Source organism: Drosophila kikkawai, chromosome X (assembly GCF_030179895.1).
Source record: "Drosophila kikkawai strain 14028-0561.14 chromosome X, DkikHiC1v2, whole genome shotgun sequence".
Classification (NCBI taxonomy): Eukaryota; Metazoa; Arthropoda; class Insecta; order Diptera; family Drosophilidae; genus Drosophila; species Drosophila kikkawai.
Window position 1 is genome coordinate 15,397,193 of NC_091733.1, and position 26,328 is coordinate 15,423,520.

Sequence of the window (26,328 nt, forward strand, 5' to 3'; positions counted from 1 at the left end):
GACGGACACTTTAAACCTTTAACCCTGGAACCAAGTGCAGACCCTAGGCAACACACTGCTTGAGCACCCTCCCAAAGGGTTTTATATATACTACATATCCAAAATATAATTTTTCCTTTGATTTTCAGTCAAGGTAATACAAAACTCCACAAGATATAGAGCACATAGACCAAGAATCCAGACAGTTTCCTGTGATTCCTAGATCCTAAAGTAAACCTGTTTTCAAAAGGCTTTTTCTGCTATGCTTTGAGCCTGTAATTAGTTTTCAATTTTGCTATTTTATGCAGTATAAAAGGGTATTTCCAGGCATCGGTGAAAGGCAAGGGGCTGGCCCCAGCCTAACCCCTTCTACTGGCGTGTTTAACCTTTTTGCTGGGCCACTTTTATTGCCTCTGCCGCAGGTCACGTGTATGTGTGTGTGTGTGTGTGTGTGTGTGCGAATTATAAACTATTGTTTACACAAAGCGGAAGTCCTGGGCCAACGTCTGCCATATATGCTTCATTAAATTATGCTTTATTAGCCTTTCGGGACTTGAATATGAAGTAGTACCCGGCGCAGACTGGCTCGCCACTCACCTCATCAAAGCCATAAAATTCAGCGCATGCCTTGGACCATATGCCGGACGGACGTGAGGGTAACGGGCAAAAGGGTAACGAGAAATTTATGTTTTTGTCAAGTGATAAAATTTTTAGCTTACACGAGCAGTTAACCGAAAAAAGGGGCCCCAGCAGCAGAGATAGTGAAACCATAAATTGAAAATTCAATTTCTTCAAATGTGCGACCTCACCTGATTCCACTCCCAGCCATTTACGATTTGTTTGGGTTGTGTGCCGACCGAAGAAAGCAAAAAAAGAAAAAAGAAGAAGTAAAACAGGAGGCAGGGACTCTTGAATCCTGCAACCCTTTCGGGGCCCTTGTTTGTCCCCGACTCTTCGTCATATATATTGCGTTCAGGCCGAGTTTATTTAGGCCATAGTAATTGGCGTCTGTGAAATGCAAATTGATCATTTTCCGCTGGCGCACTAATTAGTCAAAGTGTCCCGCAAGGATTTCGAAGGCTTGCTTGTTGGGGGACCCAAGGGTTAAATCAACACCGAGAGCCCAGGACAATGGGTTAGGAAGAGCAGCAGGAGGCGGACCCCATCGCTCAGCGTCATCATCATCATCAGCTGATTAGGCTGGCCCTGTGACTAGATAAACACGTTCCTAGAGCCCCCCTTCTCTCATCGCATTTTCTGCAGCGGCATCAAAAGAAAATTTCTGCTGACTGGACAGAGGAAAATCTAGCAGCAGCCCAGCAGGCCCCAGAAAGGGCTTGAGGCGGGATCAAGGTGGAGCCTCTACCTTGAGACAAGTTTTCCCATTGATTGATGTTCGTCTAGTGTTCACCTCAAGCACACACACACACACACACACACACACACACACACACACAGAGAAGGGTTGCTGGAAAAATCTAGGAAAATATGCCAGCACAAAGCTGCTGCCTCTTTTTTTCTTTCTAATTAAGAAACGACCTTCATATGCAAACGAAGAGCGATGACAAACTTAATTAACAATCGAAGAATCAAGAGGGCTGAAGGCTAAAGGCAGATGCAGCTGAAGGAGGTAAGAGAGAGCCTGTCACCGTTATGGCTTAATCAATTCAATGTCAATTGCTAATCAAGATCGACGAGAAACTACTCGAAAAAAGCCAGTCAGCAAGGTGAGAGGGAAGAACTGCCAGAGCTGTGGGGGAAGAGTGCTCAAGTGACTTAATCGATGAACCAACAAGTTGGCTCCACAAAAGTCCATCAAAAGGCTACAGATATGCATATATTCCAGTCAAATGGATCGCTCTAATAACCGATTAGAGCCACTACCTCCGCACAGTTACAGGAGAGGGCAGGAGTCTGTAAAAATATTGCAAATCCCAAAACAACTAAATCAGTTTTAAGTTATTCAAGGCAACACAAAAGGCAAGCCGAGCGGAAAACAAACGAGAACCAAATAGCCATTTGGAGGCGGGCTGGCAGCTATAAGGGGGGATGCCACACATGTAGATGTGTATCTATATAGGTGCAATACACTGGGAGAAATAAGACAAAATAATAAAAATAATATAAATATAATAACTGAAATAATTTCACTAATAATCATACAATTAATCCCATCTCCAGTTATATTTACTTTAATAAAAAACTATCTTTGTAGTTTCCAAGTGAATTCATTTGTTTTTTTCAGTGCCTAAATTCCATGGTATTTTCCTGTAAGTGCGGTACTTCCATCCAGAGTGAAAGCACTGGCAAATAAATTTCGATAGGAGGAAAGATATATTCGGATATAAAAGCCACTGGACGCCACTGGACGCCACTGAACTCCACTGGACTCTACCATATATACATCGCTTCCATGTGAATTCCTAATCGATTTACCAGCGCATATAAAAAAAGGGAATACCGTGGGGGGGAACTGGAAAAACTGAAATCAAATTAAATGAATTATTTAATGAAACACAAGAGCCGGCGTGCAACAAGATTACACGATTATGTGAGTTACGGTCAAGAATGTTTTATGAATGTTTATGGGCGCGTAAAATCTATTACGTCACGATGGCAGAGAGAGCCGGTTTATTGTCGCAACGGTCGTAACTCAGAGGAGGCCACCTCCACTCCACTCCACTCCACTCCACTTCACTTCACTCCACTGGGTCCTGCAGGATCCTTACTCCTCCTTACTTATCCCTCTCACCTAATAAACTGCAGTTTGAACACCCTGCCTTTGGCCAGGGATATTTGTATTTCATTTAGTTTCATTTTAGTTTAAATAAAATAATTTTAAATATAAACAAAAACAAGATAGATAGAAGATAGTTTTTGCTTCAATTTTATATTAAATTTCTCACTTAAAAACAAATAAAACCTGTCTGTTTTTAACAGACAAATATGCTTAAAATTTATTTATAGAATCCTTGAATTTCACCTCCTCCTCCTCCTCCATGTCAAACTCTACCCAGTTGGATTCCCTTTTTTTCTCCACCACAGACAATCGTTTAGCAACTCGAAGTATTCAAATTCCAGGCCAAATCGAAATATCTCTCGCAGAGGGTATTTTTCCGGCAAATACCATTCCGGTTTTATTTCGCCGCATAACTTTCCCCATCTCCGCGCGACCCTGGCCAAGTTGGGTATATAAAATAAAGATGACTTTCATGTGCCTGCCATGCATATAAATGATAAAAATACATGCTAATGTCTGTCTGGGCTTTAACTTTCTGCCAGGATGGGGCGGGGGGGCCTCTGTTTGGCCATTAATATATGTGCTGTGCCTGTGCTTAGGCGTCCTGGGAGCCAGCGCTAAAGCAAAGGCTAATGGCATGCTTAAGTTTCAATTATTGGTAATAGAATTGCTTGGGAAATCGAGAATGACTTTGGCTTTGATTTTCTCCCTCTTTTCAGTCTAATTAAAGGGACGAAGGCCGAGAGACGCATCCATCTTTCCTCGTTGATTGATGCGTTTTGCGACGAGTTGTGTTTTTGAAAGCAAAAATTAAACACAAATTCAGGGGGACTCGTTTTGCTGACACAAAACCAAAAGTTTGCCGGCCAATTCCTTTAGATTTGTCAGCTTTCTTTCTGTGGAGAGGGGATTAACCCCCATTTCTTTTCTTTTTTTTTGTTTGCCAGAGACAAGGCAAGGTTTTAACCCTGACAGATGTTTTTTCTAGCCCCATTTTTGGGCTCCTCTTTTTTTTCGGCGGAAGCTGCTCCTGCTGCAGAAGTTTGGGTGGCCCAAGAGGGGGAAAAGCCGCATTTAAATTTACCCCCCTGACTTGTGGAATTGAAAGAGTTTTTCGGTTGACGCTGCACGTTGCACGTTGCACACTTGCACTGCGGGTGCTCCAAAGGGTGGAGGGTTAAATGCCAGAAATAATGGCTCTGCCAGCTCAAGAAAAATTGCAAACGAAAAGTTTTTTAACTACGTGGGGGAGTGGCCTGGGGGTTGGGGCTGGGCTTCGTGTAATTTGCTGCCGGGCTCAAGGAATGCTTCTGGCCCAGTTTTAATGCCAGTCGAAGCCAGTGAAATATAGACAAGTTTCTCTGCGGGGAAAACCCCAAGAGCCACACGGCCCGAAGGTGTGTGCGTGCTGTAATTACAGTCGCGCAACGGGAAAATGAGAATTTGGCCAGAAGAAGCAGCTTTAAAGGGTTTTCCTAGGCGAAGACAATCGTGTTGGATTGGAATTGAAATAAATCTTAGCCCCGCTGATTCATTTTCTAGTTGAAAAATGTATATTTTAGAGAAGTTTATTGGTATTTATTGATTTTTAATTAATCTTTAAATAATTTTTAATATAATTTAAAGACATGATTGGGCGCTCTAAGGAGACCTGATTTTGTTCTTTAATTATTTAAATTTTCAAATTCAAAATTTAAATATTTCTTAAGCATTCGTTTCCATTTGTTTAGTGCTTAATTTCTCCACACTTTGCAAGACAAGTATCTTGGCTATTTTCTTGCCAACTTTGGGAATAGTTCAGGCCACGTCGCCGCTCTCCCCACTTCCCTTTCCTTTCCACCAAAAATGTTCCAGATACTCGTAGCGTTAAAAGTTGAGGAACGCTGACAATTTTCTTGGCTTGTTTTATCTCCTGGAATTTGATTATGCAACAATAAATCCTTTGGTCCATTTGCCGGGCCTCAGCAAAAGTGGGCGTTGGGCGGTGGGTGGTCCAAGGACTCGAGCAAACAAAGTTTCGTGTGCCTTTTTGGTATTTGGGCCGCTCTCTCACGTGAAATTAGCATGTGAAAATATTTGTCAAAGATTTGAGCAAAATTATGCGCAGTGTTTGCCCAAACACACACACACACACATGCGGACAAGGCAAACTTTGCAGAATTTTAATTTGAAATTTTCGACGAGTCCTGTGCGTATATGTGTGTGTGTGTGTGTGTGTGTGGCCAAAAGTTTGGCTGCCTGGCAAAATATTTGCCAAAAACGAAAAATTATGCAAAAAACAGACGAAAAAAAAACGAGAGAGGAAAATGCGAAAGGCGAAAGGAGGAAGGAGGAAGAAATTATGTGCCAACATAAACTAAAGCGAAAATCGCTTCAAAACTTGTTTGCCAAGTTGTCCATCTCGCTCGGGCAAACAGCGGGCCCGGCTCGATAAGCTATTTACATAAGCCGAAACTGAAACCGAAATTGTAGATGGATCTTCTACCCCGGTGGTGGTGCAGTGCGTTTCGGCAGCATTAAGCCAGGCGGAAAATGGTAATAATTGTGCAAAAAAATATGGCATAGAAGTGGAGTTTTTTTTTATGGGAAAGCCTCTGATAGTGCCAGTGAAAGGCAGTGATTTTTTAGAATAATGTTCTTTTTATTAATTATTATTAATTATATAAAATATATTCTTGATTGGGAATTTTATTTTAATTTCAAACTTGAAGCTATTTAAATAGTTTTAATATATCTAAAATATCTATATTAATAAAATCTCTCCTGAATCTATAAAAATTAACAAGTGCAATGAAAAATAACAAATATTTTTAATAATTATGTAAAAAATTAACAATAAATCTACAAGATTTTCTGTGAAAACTATTTTACTTCTCCTTCCTTTCCCATTTCCTGTAATTGAAATAAAATTACTTTCTGATATAAAAATAAAACCTATTAAATATTAAGTTTAATGATATATTCCATTTGTTGTAATATATGTTTTCTTCTGAGAATACCTTAATTTATTTCCAAATTGAAACTCTCTCTTTTGGCCCGCCGAAAGTGTGACTCTTTATTTTTTGATTTCGCTGTTTTATTTGTTGCCTTTTGGCTTTTGTTGTTGTCCTTCTGCTAAAGTTTTATTCCCTGCCATTGTTTATTGTTGTTCAGGTCAGGCTAGAAATTGTCGGACTCTCGGGGATGTTTCACTTTTTTGTGTGCGTTGGTTTTTGGGTTTTTGGGACATTTGCCAAGCCAAGTGAACAGCATAAAATACGCGAAGGATTAGCGCACAACAAGCGTGCAAAGCTCCCACGGGGGGGCAAGGACATGGACGTGGAGAGAGAGGACACTGGACATGGGCACATGGGCGTAGGGCTCGTCTCATGGGGGATATGGGCGTGGCACTCCCTTTTTCGTATGGACACGCGCTCAATGGCCGCTTTTAATGGCATTGAAAATGGTCGTACAGAAGATCCAATGATGACCAAATGCCAAATGGGGTGGCTTGGCTGGGGTTTTTCGGGGCTCCGGGCTCCTTTCGCTCTGGACTCTGGGGTTGCTTGCCTCGATGGTGTCCAATTACGTCGCATAAACAATGCGTTTTTTATGGCGCTCGCGATTATGGAACAGAAAACAACAATAGCAACACCAACATCAACACCAGGGGGAAAGCAGAAAAGCAGATAAGCCTCAACGACTTCGGCCGCGGGCCTCGCTGACGTATACGTGATTTTTTGATGCCTGCTGGCCCCGATTCCATAATGTATACATGGCTATATAAACCTATTTTGTGAGTGTATGTGTGTAAAGGAATAACAAAGGAACATGCAAGGCCAACAGGAAGCAAAGGAATACCCTGTAAATGTTAGAAATTAGCCAAGCGGAAGGCAGCTAATTAGTAATTAGAATGTATGAAACAAATAATCCTATTTAATTATATATGCTTCAATTTTAAAATTTAAATAAATATTTAAGTAAACTCTGCATATGTCACGGTGCTTATTATATTTTATATATAAACACACACCCCTATATAAATATATATATCAATCACTCCCCTTTTCTCCTCTGCTCTGTTTGTTGTTCTCCGCGTTCCCTACGTCATTTTTGCGTATCGATGACGTCGACACATTTTTCGTAACATTATTTCTGGCATTGTTTGATGCCCCCTGGCAAACATCCCCTTGCCGCCGCTTTCCCTCCATCCTCGTCCTTTGTGTACTTTTCGCTTCCTTTGTCTTGCTTTATATTTCCGCCACTGCTGCAGTTTCCAACCCCTCAAAACAAAAAAATACCATTTCATCTTTGTTCTTTTGTCAATTGACAGTGAAAACTAACGATACGGAAAAGTAAACGCACTGTGAGTAATATTAGTTTGTAATTTGATTTTATGCTTCTGTTTTCCCTTTTCTTTTTCTTTTTTTTTTCGGAGTCCCAAAACTAACTACAATTGCAGGCAATTTCGGGTCTCCCCGGTCGAGACTTGGCCCGTTTCCGCATCCGCTTCCTGTCTGCCATTGCCGCCATCTTTGGCACTTGGCATTAATGCACTGACAATTGCCGGGATGTGAGCGAGTGAGCCACTTAAATTAATTTAATGTTCTCACTCAGACCCCCACATTGCGCGGTTTCGAGTGGCCGAATTATGGCAATGGAGTTTGTTTTGGTTCTGAAATGGCAGTCATTATCTCGATTGGCTGAAGACGGCGGCGAACTGGGTGCTGAATGCTACATACATATATGTATGTAGTTGTTCTTGGCGGAAATTCAGTTTGAAATATAAGTACAGGAACTTGCTTTCTTAACAGCTGCGAGTGAGTCTTAAACTGTGCTATTTTTGGTTCCCCAAAAATTGTGTGCCACATTTGCAGAGCCATTTTGCCCCTTTGAGCTTGCAGTCTGCACTTTGCACTGACATTTTCCGGTTTTCCCTCTATTTTTTTTTTTTTTTTGGGTTGGCCTCTTTACGGAAAAACAAAAATGCCGAAAATGGAGAGTGAAGCAAACAATTGCTGGCCACACATTTCATTTCGAGTGTAATTTCGGAAATATTTCAAGTTGGGACCACCAACAGTCTCGCTCCGTCTCTTTCTGCTAGCTGGCTTCCTTGTTGGCCATCTCTTTCGCTCTCTCTCTCTCTCTCTCTCTTTGTCTCTCTCTCTTTGTTATTATTATCGCCATCCTTGTTGTTGTTGTTCGGGGCGTTAAGCAAGGATCTAGGTCGCTTTTTGAATATATTGTTTGTATCTGAGATTAGTGAGCCAGATATCGGTCTTATATATGGCCAAACACACACACACATACACACACACATATATCATTTGCATTTGCTAGTTAGACAGAGATGGCAGATAGGTCGATGCGAAATTTAAGCCACATTAAACGATTCAAAATAAATGGACAGGGGCACTTAAACACACTTGAATGTACTCAATAAAAACTGAAATAAATTCCAGGATAATGGCAGTTCCTTAAAAAAGGACGAAAACACATTGCCAGGCACTTTTAGGGTTTCACAAACATTAAGAGAACCTTAAGTGGGACTTGAGGAAAAACTTAAAGCAAAATAAAATATTTTTTAAAATGGAAATTAAGTGAATTTGTGCCCTGTTTAATAATATTTTAAATACCACAACCTTTTTCAGCTAATTTACAACTTTAAACTGCTGCCTAAGCTCCTATTTTCCTCTCAGATCGATAGGCCTTATTCGTCTATATGAAATGGTATAAGGAAGTAGAGTATGTATAGGCCCCATGGCATGCAAATTCATGGCTCTCCTGTCAGGCTTCCACCAAAGGGAACATGGGCTCATCAAAAAAAAAAAAAAAGGGGGAGAAGAAAATATAAGGCGATGGGGAAAAAGTGAGCTGAAATTACCATCAATTGGGGTCAAGGGCGCTGTGGCAGGAGGGGGAAATCAGTGGAAGAAATAATGTAAATCCGGCGACACATAACCTACAACCTCGGCACTCGCAACTCCCTTTAGTCAGCCGTGACATGTGACATATGAGGGAAGAGACCAGGGGGCCGCAGCACGAGACTTCCTTTATTCTTTTTGGCCCCGATTTTGAGCCGCCCCTCGACTTGGCCTAATGAAATTCCAACTGCGGCAGCCACCAAGTGTGCATTCGAGAATTTTGAAAGTCAAAGAAGCTGAAGACACAAAAATACCCTAGGAATTTTGAGATATTTAATGAGAATAATTTTAAAGGGGGCTTATATTTTTCAGGGTTTGTTTAATTACTGTAAAATTTATTTTATTTGCATTTTTTATAATTTCAGAATTTAAACATCTCTTCTTTAACCTTCATAATGGGTATCTTGAATGCATAACTCGGGCAAACATTGAAGGCATTATTGATTAGGTCTCTCTGGGTGCTCGCTGATCATATTCCTTTTTCTCTTTTCATTTTTCCCACCCCATTTTCCCCCCATCCCCCCCTGGGTAAGGCCCCGCCGTTAACTGATTACGGCTGAAGGCGAAGTTTTTGCCGCTGGCAGGGAAAAACTGCAATTGGAAAAATTGTCAACGTGACTGCAGCAGACGAAGAAGACGAAAAATGCTGACAAGGTCGATGCAGGCAGGGGAGGGGTGGGAAATGGGACGGTGGAAGTGGGTGGGGCGGGGGCTAGGGGACAACCAACCTTCTTGTTTTGCAATAATTGCCACTGCGGCAGTAACAATAACAACGGACGACTGCCAACGACGACGACAACAACAAACAATTGACGATGACGTCGTCAGTGTCCGCGTTCGGTTTTCCATTTCCCATTTTCCATTTCCCAGCTAGAGCATTTCGCTTTCCATTTTTCGTTTGTTTTATTGCGGCTTCTTTTACTTAACAACAACATGGCCGAGGGAGCTGGTGAGACGGGGGCCCTAACATTGCTCATTTATATTGAAACCTCCCAAACCCCCCCGATTTTCCTACCCTCCCCCCAGCTCACCGCAATTTGTGTGTGCCTGCAGTGACCCAGTAACATGGAAAACGCCGCAGTCGTTGTATCCTCTTGGTCCTGCAGCCCCTGGAAAACCCCTTAGCGGGGTGTCTTCCGCACAAATGCCTCCATTTGACCCACTTAAATGGCGTAATTTATGATTTTATAGTGTGAATTTTTTTTTCCCCCACTGCCGCTTCTGTTTAAAGTGCCGAGTGGGGTGGGGCTTAAGTGTGTGGTGGCTTTTGGGAACGAAGAGTAATGGCTGCGTCTGAGAGTCAAAGTTTCCAGTGAAGCCTCGTTTCGAATTTATACAAATATTTACCGATTTCCACTCAAGTCGGGCTTTTGGTTATATTAAATGCCTAATAAATACAAATAAACAAGTAATTAAGTTGGGAAATTATCAATGTTTTCTTCCCAAGTTTTCTGGAAGCTTTGAGGAAATATATGACCCAAGACCCAAGCAAGAGCTACATACATATATCTTTTTGCCATGGAATTCTCTATCATGTAAAGTGCCTTGGCACGATTTATGTTTTGTTAATTTTCTTGCCAAACTCCATACTAAGAGCGAGACGGAAGACGGAAGAGAGAGAGAAGGAGAATGTGAGTCACATATGCATGACTTATGTGGCATTAGTCGTAGCGAGTTCAGTGTCCATGTTGGTCTTTTTTCCCCCCTTTGTTTTGCTTTGGTATCTTATTATGTAAATGGATTTTTGGCTTACATTCAACAAAAGTCTCGGAGAGTGGAGAGCAGAGCATGGGATTTTACCTGCAGGGAGAGGGAATTTATGAAGTTGTTGGCCAAAAGATTTTGACATAAAAAATTATTTCATATTAAATGCTGACAAGTAGGACAAATGGCCAGGACTTGACTTGGTGTGGGCCAATCAAAAGGGGATATATATTCACAAATTCGTTCTATGCCATCTTAATTTATTCCAACTCAATCCAGTTTAAGCCATTTCAGGCTCATTCGCTTACTTTACCCCCACATCGGAGGGTTTTTTTTTACGCCAAAGCAGCTGTCGAAGCCATTAAATTACCGCAAAAGGCCCAAAAATAAATCTGCAATAATTTATATAAATATATATACACAATGGGGGTGAGCTCAATGCGTAAAAAGTAAGTTATTACTCATACGCAGTGTTGTCAAAAGAACTTTATCGCGAGCCACCCTACTGTTTATATATATATATATATATATATGTTTCTATATATACAATATGTGTAAGTGTTGGAGGGTATTTTATATAATTTATTTATATAGTACACGAGCCGGCTTCTTCAGCTTCCAACTGCCTCTGCTCAATGAGCGACGCCAATTTGTAAGCCATAAATTTTAAAATGAATTAATGGCGCTCGAGATTCAAATGGCCTTAGACATACGCAACCCCCCCGCACACAGCAGCAGCCTGCCTGCCTGCCTTTCCATTTCCTGGCTTTCCCTCCCAACCCCCCAATGAAAAGCGACATTGTGGAGCCTTTTTGGTGGTGGTGGTGAATCAGGGCTGTGAGACCGTGGGCCGATATACTGGTTGAAATGAAATCAATTGAATTAATTATTGGCGCTTAATTGATTGAAACGAAGCGAGAGTTCTCTCTCCCCCCCTCTCTCTCTCCCTGTACCTCTGCTGCTCCCCTGCTTTTCCCTCCACCCCCTGCTCTGCTCTGGGTGCTCCACTTATAGGGCTTAACAAGCCATCCCGCCAACGCCATCCATTTTCCCGCACACTTTTCACTCCCCGAACGGCCATTGTTGTTGTCAAATAGAGCGCACTTTGAGCCATTTCATCGAGAGTGGAATATTTGCTGTTGTTTTGGGATCAGACTAGGGGAATACCCTAGAAATTTGTGTTTATTTTCAAGCTAGATTTGCGTGAACTCATGATTTATTTATATTGAAATATTAATATAAATAGAAATAATAGAAATATTTTTGTACAAGAATTGATAGCGACAATAAGCCTACTTTAAAAAATATATATAAATATAAATATATTATTTTATTCAATCAGTTTTAATCCAGCAAGAATATAGAGTAACTACCTTAGCTTAAAATAATTTTAAAGAGAACCTAACATTTTGTTAGAAAGTTACAATCAAACCAATTCCCTCTTGCAAAAACTGAAACAAGCCCCCTAAAATCACAATTCCCTCAAATAAGAAAGGCAACACCTGGCTCACCTGGCCCACACTCTCAACTTGTTTGCATTTTTTCGGCCAATTCCGTTGTTGATTTTTGTCTTAAACGTTTTTCATTAGAATGCAATTTCGCCTGTCTAGTTCGCTGTCTCGCTTGCACAATCCATTATGAGATTTTCCATGAATGAAAATGTTTGCGGCTAAACTGAGTTTATATATAGAATTTGTGGAAACGAAACCTGGGCCTTTCTAAATATCAAACTAAATATATATGAAAAGAGGGAAAATGTCTTCTCCACAGTCCATTTAGACATTCAATTCACAGGCATTTGTGAATGGCTCTGGGTGTTTGGGCAATTTCTTAATGGTTCACAGCTTTAATTGAATGACCATCATGTGAGTTTAATTTCATTTCAAATAAAGAGTATTCGAGTGGAAAATGCAAAAGATTCATTTAGGAAATTTGAATATATTCAGCAGTTCAGTAGATTTTATTTTAAATTCAAGTTTCTTGTATTTTAAAGATTATAATTGTCCACCGGAAGTTGTCTTTTCAATCGGGGTTCCTACGTTTTTATTGTTTATTTTATTTTTTTTCTGTTTTTTTTTTGTTTTTCAAAGTTTCCCCCTTTTGGCAATCCACTTTCCCGACGCCCCTCTACCCTTCCCTCCCCCCCGGCTGGCATGTTCGTTTGTGTGCCAACTGTTTTAGGTCGCCATGCTAAATGTTTGCAATTGCACAACAACGGCAAAGACCAAAGAGAAACTGCAAGTCGCCCCCTTCCTATACCACTCGGGCATTTCCCTCCCCCGGGTTTTTCCCCCATTTTTGCCATGCCTTTACCAACCCTTTCCGCCGGTTCATCATCTTGTTCTGTCCCACGCTCATTCGTTCGTTCGCTCATTCGAAATGTGCCAAATGGCAACGTGGCAAACAAGCGCCACAGACAAGGCAACCGACACGGCCGTGTACTACCTCCCACTTTTCCACCCGCTCTTCCGCCTTCCGCCTTCCGCCTCTACCCACATCGGCCGTCATTCAGTCATGCGGTTGGCACAGTGTTGCATACCTTCCGGCCTAACTGTACTGCGGAAAAATCCAGACGGGAAAACTGTAAGTTATTTAGCCACAATGCTAAAGTCGGTTTATAAATATGTTTTTCTTTTTTTATTAGGAAAATATGTAATGAATATAAGTTAAGTCATCTTATTTACCCTTTAAAGATTCCAAGTTTCTTTCAGTGCAGAAAACTAAATGGGCCGCCGGCTCAGCCGCTCCTTGACTGACTGGCGGCTTTTCGGCCAGCCAGCCAGCCAGCCATCGCGCACGTTGACCTTATTTGCATGCGGCGCGAATCAATTCTTGGCAACGCCGAACCGAACCACCCACTGGCAAGCCACCCAACTGCACCTGCATCCCAAAATATCGTCTACATTGCGGTTGGTTTCCCGAAAAAGGGCGATGGATGTTGGGTGACCAACAAATTGATACGAATTTCTCGTATTGGAGTTCGAATTGCAATTGAAATTGGTAGCGCCTGCACTGCGCCCAAATAAAAGGGGGAAAAAAAGAGGACCACAAGGGTGGATACAGAGAGAGAAAAAAAGAAAAGGTTCGGGAAAATGTATAAAGGTTAAATGGTACAAAGAAAGAAAGACAAGATAGATTAAAGAATGCCTAATAATACGTATACGCAGTGTGGCCCTAGGAAAACCCTTTTATAATCTCCCTTATATCTTAGTTTTCTTTACTTTTTTCAGTGTAACAAAAATCGGATTGGAAAATGGGGGGCCCGGGTGAGTTGTGGCGGATTTTATTGCGGCCAAAGTTTCCTCGGTGCGCTCTGTTTTGTTGATTATTGTTGGCGGCGGTCGCGCGTTGATTTAATGCAAAAAGCCGACTGCAGCGACGTTGACTGCGACTGCGACTGCGGCTGCAACGCCGACTTGCCATTAAAACGTTGCAAAAGCTAAAGAAGAAGAAGAGGAAGAAGCAGCAGTTGCAAAAAAAAAAAAATGAAAGAAAAAATGTTAAAAGGCCCTTCTAAGTAAATAACTGGGTTTATGGGTCGATTGGGTGCACCAAATCGTGAGCAGCAAAAGGAAAAGCAATGGAAAACCGAGGGGGAAAAGTGAGAGAGAGTGAGGAGATATAGCCAAAGCGATGGGTAACTAGAGAAATAGAAATAGAAAAAACCCGGCAACAATTGATTGAACAGCGGAATGGGAATACAAATTGATGAATAAATTCGAGATGCATTTTCCCACTTGAATTTAAGGATGAAAACATGGTTGGGAAATGGTGAAAAGGGGAAAAAGTTGGGCCAAATTATTTAAAAAGTACTTAAAAAATTTTAAATAAACATAAAATTAAATAAATTAATTAAAATATATGTTCTTTTATGGAAGAACTCTTAAAAATGTTTACACTTCCCACTTTTTTTTTTCCAGTTTTACACTGATCATTTCCCCCAATTTCGTGGCTAGGATCTCAAACCTTTAATTGTATTGCCTTCTTCGTGGTCTGGTTTAGCAATTTTCGCTTTGATTATCTCAAATTGAACGCTAGCCCCCCCGCCACAAGGGCGACGTCCTGCCCCCTCGTTTTGCTGGTGAAATGAAATTTAAAAAATAAATTGCGTACAATTTCCAATGGCATTTGCGCGAGAGTGAGAGCCATATGTGGGTGAATTTGTGCTGGAAATGGAATTAGTAATGAAGTTTTGCCAATGTTTTATATTGTCCAGGCTTTCCCCTTTCCCCTTAACCCACCGAGGCCCCCCTTAACCCGTGGCAGCAGCAGCAACAGCAGCAGGGACCATGTAATTGCGTTTGGCCGCGCTTCTCTGATTTCTCTGATTTCCAAGCGGATCGCGATGTGTTTGTGTGCGATTCGAAGTGCATTTTCAAGTGAAATTGAAATGGAATGCCAAGAGGGTATCCAAAGCCGCCCGAAACCCTCCAGCGCGGCAGCTCGGCAGTTGCGAAATGGGAAATAAAACATTTCATTTAACAGCGTGACGGTATACAAAAAAGAAATGCAATAAATGTTAACAGCAGCAAACCGCACAATGCCAGCTATATGTGTATATATGTATACCTTTGAGCCTGCATAATGTTGGGCAACGGGAAAACGAGGGGGGAAAGGAAATTAAATTCAATTTATTGAGCTCGCTTTCTGCAGAGAACTTCAACTAATTGCATCAAATTGAAAATGGAAATTGAATCGAAAGCGAAACAAAATCGAAATTAAATTCCAAATGGGTTAATTGCATGAGATACTCGGCATATTTACGAAAGCAGCTTATTAAGTCTCTTTTGGCAGTGAGTTTTTCCTCGAATAATTTGCAAAATATAAAGATTATTCAATTATTTCAAGCTAAGTGATAGAGAAAGGCTCAGCTTTTAAAAGAAGAAAAAGAATAGGGAGTTGCCAGGAAATAACTCTGTTTGTAAGATTTCTAGTTAAATATTTTGAAAATTTTTTTTAATATAATATCAAAACAGAAATATAAATTAATTATAAATATTATTTGTATAATATTTGGATTTTTATTCAAGTTTTTCCTCCGCAGAACTGAGTATTTTCTGAAATGGAAATGTAAAATTAAAACTTTACCCTTAGGAGTTTTGCCTACATCTTATTTTTTTTATTTTTAATATTCTTATTTCTTTATTCATCCTTTTTTGACGTTGCCTTGCACTTTGTTTTGACTTTGGCTTCGGTTTTCCCATAAAACCAAGTTCAAATTGCGCGAAAATGGCAGCTGCAGAAGCCGAACAAGAGGAAGACGATGGCATGACCCGCTGCACTAATGTCACACACTCAAGCACACACTTAAGGGCGCACACACACACACACATAGGGACACACAGCAAGGGGAACACAGAGAGAAATGGATTTAGTCAGTCTGCCAGACAAGTTTTCTCAACTCAAGCAGCGGCAAAGGCAAACAAACAAACAGAGTTAGCGCCGGCAATTGTACACTGAAACAAAAAGAGTGAAACAAACATAAGGAAACTGTCTTAAATAGTTTTGTTTTACATTCAAATGGATTCCTAAAATGGGACTCAAACAATTTATTATGTAACATTTAATAATGAAATTTTCAAATTTTTCTCGGCTTAAAAAAATCTCCTTTGAAAAAACTTAAACTACGATTTTTATTAAATTTCTGTATAATTAAATGTTGTATTTATTTTAAATAATCTTTTTAATTTGTTTATATATTCTATTAAGTCCTTAATTATGTCCCCATCTAACTTTTAATTTATCAAATGGAAAATCTCTTAGTTGTTAGTTTTGCATACAATATAATTGCAGTGTACATGTGTATCTGTGTGCAAATGTAAAGCATAAGATAGACAATTACACTTTTGCCACTGCCAGAGGGAGAAGGCGCGAGTCGGTGGGGAAAGAGAGAGCGGGAGAGAGAGAGTCGACATTTAGACAAACGCTGAAAGGTAAATGAACTTTATCAGCCGAACAAGAAACGACGTGTACAGACACTCGCACACGTGCACACCACTCATTGTCTGAGTGTGTGGGTGTGCCTCCACTTTTGGTTATGAAATTAAATTGCACACGCAGGTGTACATACATATATAAATTTATTAAATTATAGAATACCTTCTAGCTGCCTTAGCACTAAATTTAAATTATTAAAAAAGTCTTTTGGCACGTAAAAGGAACAAATAAACAAATAAACTTAATATATTTATTAAGCAAGCCAGAAATACATCTATAAATAAATTCAACAACACCTATTCTGAACATTTCTTAAACTTTGCAAGGATATAAACTTTAAAATCGACTGAAAAGTTAGATTTCCTTTTACAAAATTTCCAACAATTCCTGGCAGAACCCCAGCCAAGACCAAAGACTTGTATTTATTTAAAAAGCCTTCATCTGCAAACATTGTAAATAGAGAAATACAAGAGTGTAGTTTACCCAGATAAATAACATTTATAAATACAATTTCGTTGCCCTCAACCGAAATGCCACTGATGACATTTACTATTTTTATCGTGAAATACCTTTTGCCACTTTCAATTTAACATTTTAACAGCAGCCAGCAAAAGTGTCGGCAGCAAATGGAAAATCTACAAAAAATATATATGTATATATACATAAATATAAGAAAAAAATAGATGCGAGAATGTTGGGAAAACGTTAGGAAAATGGTAGGAAAACATGAAAAACTGGGAGTGGAAGAGGGAGATGCGGGGTGTGCATTGCACAAAAGACAAACAATGTGAAATGTAGAAGGAGCTGAAACAGATTTTCCAACTGCAGTAATAAATGATAAACAAGTGCAAGCTGGCCAAATGGGCGTGGCAGGATGGTTTTCCATTTCCATGGCCCCCCAACCCCTTCAATTTCCCCCAGTTGCCTAGGCTGATATTGAAAACGGCTGCATGCAAAAAGCTAAGCAAATGCTTTTCCTGTGTGTATGTGCATGTGTGTGTGTGCCTTTTCACACTTTTGCATTATTTATGCAGGTCCTGCCAGTGTGTGTGTGTGTGTGTGTGTGTGTGCCAGCGTACGTGCCTGGAACTGCAACGACAGCTGCTCCTGTTTCAGTTTCAGTTTCCAGGTCCTGGCTTCGGTCCTGCTGCTGGACCAAACTCCTCCTCCTCCTCTACAGCACACATGTATGTATAGTATTTATTCCATGTACATATTGTAAGTGCCCCATGCCTCGTGTCAAACTTCTAATTAACCTCGTAATTCATGCAGCCCAACGGGGCCAGCGGCGGGCAACGGCTTGCCTTTATTGTCCCGGGAACGTGGCCCGGCAAATGACCCAGAAATTACCAGCGATTCCGATACACATTTTCGATGGTAAAATACATCTGGTATTTAAGAGGTGATTCCCCCCAAAGCGATGACCATTCAAAGTGTAAGCCAGGGATTGTTAATCAATTGTTGCCGAGCTAGGAAATCGGGATTTAAAAAAAAATGTATTTAAAATATTTAATATATTTCATTGCATTTACCAAGGCCCTAAAAAATAGGCTATACATTTGAGGGCCGCTTGTTACTGTCAAACCAAATTGAAATTACATTATTTAATTGGTTAGTTGGCCTGTTCAAACAGTGAAAACAAATAAACATAAATTGATTGCGATTGTATGATTAATTGTTGAGTTCTCTCTCTGGCAAAGCAAATTACAATTTGTTCAACAGTTACAGCCAGATGTAATAATTACAACTCGACCAGACACACACACAAAACAAATACGATACTTTTGGGTCAGGCAACATCAAACCACAGCAGAGCTTTCGGTTCTCCAGAAACTAAACCAGTTTGAGAATGAAATAAAAATATATAAACACAGACCAGTTATTGTCTTAGTTTTATTAAAATGCGTTTTTTGTTTGACTTTCTTCTTGATTTTTCTTTTCTTCTTCTCCCGCCCAATGGTAGTAAAAACTTGTCAAAGGGGCAACAACCAAAAATGGAACTCTGGGCAACAACAATTTCTGCCAATTTGTGTGCAATTTAAAGTGTCCCAACGACGGAGACCCTTGGCCATATACTGCAAATACACAAAAAAGTTTTCAACTATTTAGTCGAGAGGGTAAAGCTGGGTGAGTGGAGGCCAAAACTTGGCAGACACGGACACAGATGAGCAGACCGCAATGCAACTGACCGCGCGGATACACTGGGCGCAAAGTTAGGACCCCTGAGTCATGGGGTTGTTGCCCTCCCCAAAGCTGTAAAACTAATATACTTCTAAAAAGAAACTCTCTTTGAATATAAGTATTGAAATTGTATCCCAGTTTCTCTCAGTGTGGCCATAAACCGTTCTGCGGCTCTGCCAGGGGGTGGTTTTAGAGGGTTAACTTCGCTGCATTAACGCTGACCGAAAAATCTCTGCAGCTGAAGTTGAACTTACAATTTTTGCAACCAAAAAAAAAAAAAAAAGAAAGTATAGTAAAAAACCTTTTTTTTCGCGGACAAAGCAGCCTCCTCCCCAGCCACCGTTGTTGTTGCAACAATAACGTTACATTACAAGTGGCAGGCGAGAGCATCGAGTTAGTTAGTTTGCCGCCACACCCCCTTCCAGCCCCCGCCCCCTTGCCCCTCTGCGGTCTTGTTAGTCTCGGCTGGCAAGTTGGTTAAAAAGTTGTTGATGCAGTTACCACTCCCCCATTGCCGCGACCCCTGACGGCACCCTTTTTGGACAGACGACATTTGTGCTAATGGCTGCCAACGACCTGGACAGCAGAAGCCACCTACCACCTACCACCCATTTTCCAACCGCCCAACACATGGCAAACATGTTGCATACTTTGCGGCGTAAGCGAAAAATGTTCAGCCCAACTATTTTTTGGCCAAGCAAACACAGTCGAGAGCAGGGCCCAAAAACGGGTGAGTGAGTGGCCACCACAACATTTGTGTTTGAGAATAATTAAATTAAGCCAACTCCCGACCGAGTGTCAGTCTTTGTTTATAGATTGCAACAGAAAGGATATTAAAAAGTTACAAAATCTAAACAGGGAAAAATCATTTAAACTTATTTGAATTTCTCTACGATTATTTAGCATTTCCCTATGATTTAAGAATGATAAAATATCAAGGATAAATAATTAAAGTTCAACTAGCAGGCCTGGCTAAAAACATTCTCTGATTCCAAAAAACCCTTAAATAATCTGTCAGTTTGGGCTTGCTTCTAAACAAAATCAGACGAGCTTTAACAAAATTATAATTTTCAGATAAAAAAGTCTGTAAAAATCAGTTTTCTTTTAATTGAATTAATCAGTTGAGTGGCAGCCCGTTACCCACACATCCCAGCTAATTTCCCGCTCTTCGTTCACAGTTTTTTTCTGGCATTATGGTGAAGCCAAGGAAGCGTCCTTTGCGGCTGATGAAAACCGCCTTGGCCTTTCTGAATATCCTCTACAACGATCGCTTCTGCTGGACCTTTATCAAGAGCTATGGACTCTTTGCTTTGGCCATTCCGTTGGCCAAGCAATTCGATGGCTTCGAAATATTGCCCTCCAATGTCTAACTTCTTTCACAATAAAAAAGGACTTGCTGCTGCATATATTTTTAGCTGGGTTACCTTTGTTTTTATTCTTAAATACTCTTAGAGGATATCAGTGTCCAATGGAGATGGATAGCGGATATATAATCCGCTCTCGGAGACAATACCCCTGCAACATCTTGTTGCATTTGTAATTTCCGGTATCACATACACACACACGAGGGGAAAGAAAAATGTGTCAGCACACAGGACAAAGCAAAATACAAACAAAACTCAAGTTTTCTCCATGCAACGGAATGCTGCCAGGACTCGAGACATGCCTCCCTCTGGAAAGTCCTTTGGCTTTTGCAGAGGCAGTGCGGTTCATGGCTGTTAAGTCACTCAGCTGGCAACCAAGGCTGGTTTATCATTCCATTTACCTGACCTGCCTCTCAATTAATGCTTTTAATAAAGATTTGATGGTTAATTTAGTTAAATTTAAGGAAATCTGTAGCCAAATTTCATACAGTTTTGTCGCAAACTTTAGCCAAGTCACATGCATGCGTCATTTGCTTGTGGCTCTCTCTCCCTTTTGCTTGGCTTTTACTTATAAGTCCCTCGCCCTGCAGTTTTCCTGCAGCATTTCTCCACTTTCCACTTTTCCTTGCCGTCCCTTTGAGCTGCAATTGTCAGTTGACAATGCAGGAGGCAACCGCAGCAGACGGGGAAAGCCCCAGTAATATCCCCAGGATTTGCTGACATCTTAAAGACAGATCCCCGCCACTTACCCGACGCTTTAATTGAGCCTTCACCATTTGACAGGCAGTCGTCGGTGGCAGAGATCCCGTGATAGGCGAATGGCAAATTAGCCAATTTGCAATTAACTCACCTGAAACGAGAGGAGAGAAGAGGGGGGCAGTTAGTAACCGAATTAGCGGGAAAACACAAACAAGGAATGGATTTTCCAAAAGGTTAATTGACGCAATTTTCAGGCAACTTGAGCTTATTTACACCCGCTGCCAAAAGGGGTTATATCTGCAGGATAAAGACCATAAACTGGCAACATGGCGGAATGGCGGAATGAGAGGACCCATTGTTGTCACGATAAAGCAAGAACACACACACACATGAATCCGTGCCAACATAAAGATTTCCATTTCCATTTCCCTGAGAACAACGACAACTCAGACAACGATGTGTAAAACAATTGTGCTCGCAGTTAATTTGTGTGCAGCGAAAATCCTAGAGCTACCCTGAACACTGGGGAAAATGTTGTGGTAATCTCCTTATGTAATATTTTATTTAAAACAAGATTTATCTAGGTATTTTCATATTTCTAAATTATTTTAATTTATTTACAAATTAAATATTTTAAATATTGAAAAGCATTTAGATTTTGTTTCTGTGTATGCTCTATGATGATATTCCTGCTTGTGACAGACAATTGAAAAGGCAATACACACACACACACTCACAGAAACTCACAGCGACACACACGGCGTATACGCAATGTGCCAAAGTTTATACGAAATTAATGTTAATTACAACGCGAGCGAAACTATCCATCTCTGTCGCACCCGGTGGCAGCAACTGTGTCCTGTCAGGATATGAAAAGCGGAGGAATGGGTCTGGGGAAAATGGGGGAAAATGGGGAATGCAATTTGCCAGCAATGCATTTAACAAGCTGAAAGCTGAACAAGCTTAAGCCGGCGGATTCTGGTATCGAATCCATCGAATGAGTCGACAAAGGTGAATCGAATTGAATCGAATCGAAAGGGAATGATTAATAACCATAATCGATGAATGTTAAATGTCTGTGGAGATCGGGAGGGGAAGTGTTTCAAGCGAAAGTTCAATGATTTTTGCAGCAAGTCTTTAAAATTGTTAGTATATATAGAATATACATTTTTTAAATTTTTATTCATAAGAAAACATCACAGGAAATTAACTTAAAATAAAAAGAATATAACTATTTATAAAAGGGAAAATTTTGTTTAATTTAAGCTTTTTAAAAGCTTAAATAAATTCAAAAGAAATATATAATTATTAAGGATCAACCTTACTCTCAGCTAACTTACCCTAAAACTCTTTTTGCGCCAACTTACCATTTCTTTAACTATTTTCTTTCATTGAATTATAGATTATAATAATATTAATAAACAATAAATTTACCAAAAAAACAAAAGAATTTGCTAGTTAAAGAGCTAAGCTTCCTTTTGATTCCAACCGCCTGACACCCCGTTGCCTTTCCGGCGTGTCCAAATCATCGATCATCTTTATCGACTAATCAATCGAACTCACCGTTAGCCGTGCCGATAAATCCCGCTTAAGCCATTCGACTGCACAAAGGCAGCATTTTTCTTTCAGCCAGTCCTTTTTTTGTGTTGGATTTTCGTCTGTTTGTCTTGTTTTTTGTTTAGTGAATTGAACAACTTTGCCAACTGTTGGGATTCCCACGACCCGTGGCCCACCTGTCACGCCCAGTCACATGCACTGGCGAAAAAATCAAATGCCAAATTGTACATACATTCATCACTTATTTTCTCTCTTTCTGCCAGTGTAGCTGCTTCTTTCCCGATTCTCCGTGATGTGGCACAAATGGCAATGCGCTTAACGTGTCTCGTGTTCCGTGTTGTTGTTGCTGCTGCTGCTGCTGCTGCTTTTCCTGCATTGTACGGCGCTGACACTGCAGCAATCGACGGCAGCAACAAAGGACTCCTCTCACACCATCCCCCACATTTCTCCACATTCCTCCATTTTGTTGTGGCACACGTTCGCCCAGCCCTTTCCCCTGGCATTTTCCACACATTTCTGCCGGGGATTGAAGACACCTTGGCCCACGCACAGACAATTTATAAAAGCCACAACAAATGTCTGAGGCTGTAAACTTTCCGTAAGTCTTTGCAGCAATGTCTGCCAGCGGCAACAACAGCGGCAGCAACCGGAGACAAGGACGATGACGACGACGACGACGATGACGTCGTCACGCGGATGTTGCGACGCGACTCTGAAGGATTTTCATGGCTGGCAAAGGTTTTCCCCCTGCTGCACGTCTTGTGTTGCTGCTGAGGCTGCTGCTGCTGCTGGCGGTTGTGTTGCATGTTGCCGTCAGCATGTCAGAGCCCTAACACGTAGCAACACACACCCCACACAAGCGCACAAAATGCGCTTACAGCCATGTAAGCACATGTACTCGAAGGACCTGCCTTGCAAGCCGAAGCACTAATATCCTTTCCGCAGGGAAAAACCTTAGTTAACTTTAGTGGAATTATGGAAATTCCATAAAAGATTCAAGGGTAGTGAAGAATTCAATTATTTTATGGCCAGATTTTGGAAATTGGAAACCAACTCAATGGAAGGGTAGAGCCCTGCCCCGTGGAACCGACATTGTCAGCGTCTTAGCGCTTCGTGACAGCAGTTTTCCTGCCACCGACTGCTGTTAACATTTCGTCCGGCTTTCCCAGCTTTCCCATCAGCTGTTGTTGTGCCAGAGTCTGGGCTTTCATTAGGCTAATCCAGACATGATCATGCATATATGGAATATATATAAGCCCAGACGGTAGCGTTGAACCCGAACCCGAAAGTAAGACCCAGGCAGGAGAGCTCAGCATTTTCCTTCTTTTTTTAATATACACAGGCCTGTGCATGGGTTTTCCACCTCAGCCTTGGATTTCCCAGCCTCCGGTGGTTCCCCTCGGGCAGCATGACAAACTTTTTTATGTAAATTCTGAAGCTGCTGCTGCTGCTGCTGCTGCTTCTGTTTCAGTTGTCGCTTCTTGCCATTTGTGCACCTGTGTGCGCCCATCAAAAAGGAAAAGGTAGGAAAAACTTTGCTCCGCAAAATATGCTCCAATGAAAATACTCATCTAAGGGGAACGGGGGAGCAAAAGGGAGCAGCCGTAAAGATTTCATTTTCATGTCCCTGAGAAATCTGGAGTCGCATCTAATCGAATCAAATTTCCTCGAAACACACACACTTTTCAGGTCACTTTCCAACTTTCGAAACACTTGACAATCTCCGCCGGGGTCCGGCCCCCGGAAAAGTTTCAATTGCCTGGGTTTCCCACACACACACACACTTTCGGCCAGGTCAAAGTTCGTCGGAGGCTATCCCCCAATCAAATTGAACCAAAACGCAGCACACAACTTTTTGGGCCAAACAAAATTTGTGGCCGCTGCAGCTGGCCAAAAGCTGGAAAATTAATTGAAATCGAGGCATGTTGAATGGGGAATAGATTCAAGGGGAAAGGGCAATGATTGATTAAGTCCGGGAAAATCCGCGGGAACAAGGCACGGGGAAAGTCAAGTCAAGTCGCATTAAGTTCTGGAGAGAGAGAGAGAGAACGGAATCGAATCAAGTGGTGTCGAGTCGAGTCATCATCAAATGAGATTAGACAGACAGCCGAGAGATTAGACATTCGCTGACTGACCTGAGACATGGTCGGAGGGCGACAGGCATCTGTCTTCTGGCTTCTCAACAGTCATTTTCCGGCGAATACGAAATTGCCTTAATCCACTTGTATCATCCACAGACCAGGAAATAGGCAGTGAGTCTCAGAATCGACACGGGAAATGCAAAGAAAGCCGATATGCCAATGGGGGGAAAACCAGAAGGAAAACTAGAAGGGTATCTCTCCCGCAGAAGTTGGCCAGTAATTAGGCCACATTATAATGTATAAAACTAAGGTCTAAGCTCTTCTAGGAGTGTGTAATCTAGACCCAATAAGACATTCCAATCCCCTTGAATGGTTTTAGTTGGTAAATCAATTTTCTATATATTTTGAAAATACAATAAATACAAAAGAAAAGCGTATAACATTTGGCCTTCTTAGAAATTGGAAATAATTACCAGTAATCATAATAAACGGACATAAAAAATTAAAGAGGGTAGCAAGATGGCAAGGGACTTGTGCCTTGGCAAGGGGATTTTTTTCCGCAAATGTCTCGCACCCGTGACGGCCATAAATATGATGATAATTAAGTGTGTCTCGCACATATACTCAATTTAGCCTTATTAACCCAAAAAATGACACAGATATTAATTTTCCACACACACAGGGACACATGTGCCCTCGCACTGCGCCATTTTCCGCAGGGCAAAGTCATGAGAAGTGGCGCCTTGGCATAAAGCCTAAACGTAAACGAGTAAATTGGCAGATTTAAGCAGTAAACAACAAAACGGCCAACAAAACAGGCCCAAACAACACCTCCCCCTGACTGCCTGCCTGCCTCCCTGCCTGCTTCCTCATCCTTGGTTGCCGGAGTATAAAGAAAAAAAAATGTCAACAATCTATTGACAGCTGAGACTGTAACTGATTGTAGGGCGGCTTTCAGGAGGAGTAGGAGGAGCCAGCTACAGGGGCGACGCCAAAAGGGGTGGGCTCCAAAGCAGGCCACGTAGCAAACAAAGACATAAGCGTTTCTCACAAAAAAAATATCTATATCTATATGGGGAGGAGCCAGGGAAATCGAAGCAGGTATTACTAGAGTTTCTATTTAAATAAAGAAAAAAAAATATAATAAAATTCTATACCTTTAAAATCATTGAAAATTGTTACTTTTGTTGCTCAGAAATTTAATTAAACCATAAAATTAAAAAAGCCAAAAATAAATATAAAGGTTAACAAGCCAATTGGCTGCGTGTTTGCCTTAAATTAAGATTTATTTGCATTTAAACAACACCTCCACTTTCGCTTCTAGTTCTCTAACCCCAATTTTCCCCTCAACCTGAACATCAAACGGAATGGAACCGGAATTTGGGGGAGACTGAAGAAAGCACTGGGAAAAAATATACGAAAGGCCTCAGTTTTTGGGGGAAGCAGGTTGTGTGTGAGGCTCCTAATTTAGATGTCAATAATTTTGCCCAAGAAAACACCCTCCTCAATGAATACTATGTGTGTTTTTCGCACCCCCGAAAACCATTAGAAAATAAATAAAATATCAAAAAAATAAGAGAAGAGAGAGAAAACATAATGCAGGAGACAAAACACAGGGGCGGCAGAGTGGCACTTGTGTAGCATGTGTGCCCGATAATAATAACATCAAATTAAAATATTGTAATTCGTTTTTATGATTCCAGCGTTTTTGCTTCTAGTAGAACCCACACATACATACCCTGGCTAATTATGGCCAGGAGAGACTTATTTATTTATGGGAATTACCCAGGTTCTAGGGTATGGCATAGGTCGACCTTTTATGGTCTCGCAACCAGCGGCTATCTGAGTTCCCCACCACATATATTTATGGCCTAATATATTATATATTTATGTGTCTGTCATTTAATAAATTTTGCTGATAATGTCATAGACATCAGCGTAAAAATGACCTCCCTACACCCAGCGCCAGCGTGTGTGTGTGTATGTTTGGTGCTCTTCACATGATTTGCTTCCATGATTTGTGTATTTGGTCAAAATGGCCACCACCTCTCCCATTTGAGAAGTCAATTTTTATTGCTGTTTATTACTATTTATTTATGTTTACGGCTTGGGCCTCTGTTTTTGCCATGTTTCTAAGAACTGGATGCATGCGTATACGTAATGTTAACAGGGCGTATGCGTAA

The 26,328-nt window shown here is 41.0% G+C and overlaps 2 protein-coding genes across 3 annotated transcripts in view; one reads left to right on the plus strand and one right to left on the minus strand.

The window, feature by feature from the left end:
- shakB (shaking B) overlaps window positions 1–26,328 on the minus strand; it is a 139,854-nt gene that overhangs the window by 64,781 nt on the left and 48,745 nt on the right. The gene's annotated exons all lie outside the window — the stretch shown is intronic.
- LOC108080047 (uncharacterized) lies at window positions 19,420–19,858 on the plus strand. Its single transcript, XM_017174626.3, has 2 exons — window positions 19,420–19,564; window positions 19,623–19,858. The coding sequence occupies exon 2, from the start codon at window positions 19,638–19,640 to the stop codon at window positions 19,812–19,814; it is 177 nt and encodes a 58-aa protein (XP_017030115.1). The 5' UTR covers window positions 19,420–19,564; window positions 19,623–19,637; the 3' UTR covers window positions 19,815–19,858.

Coding starts and splice junctions, on each gene's coding strand:
- LOC108080047 (XM_017174626.3), top strand. CDS start 19,638: ATGGTGAAGCCAAGGAAGCGTCCTTTGCGGCTGATGAAAACCGCCTTG.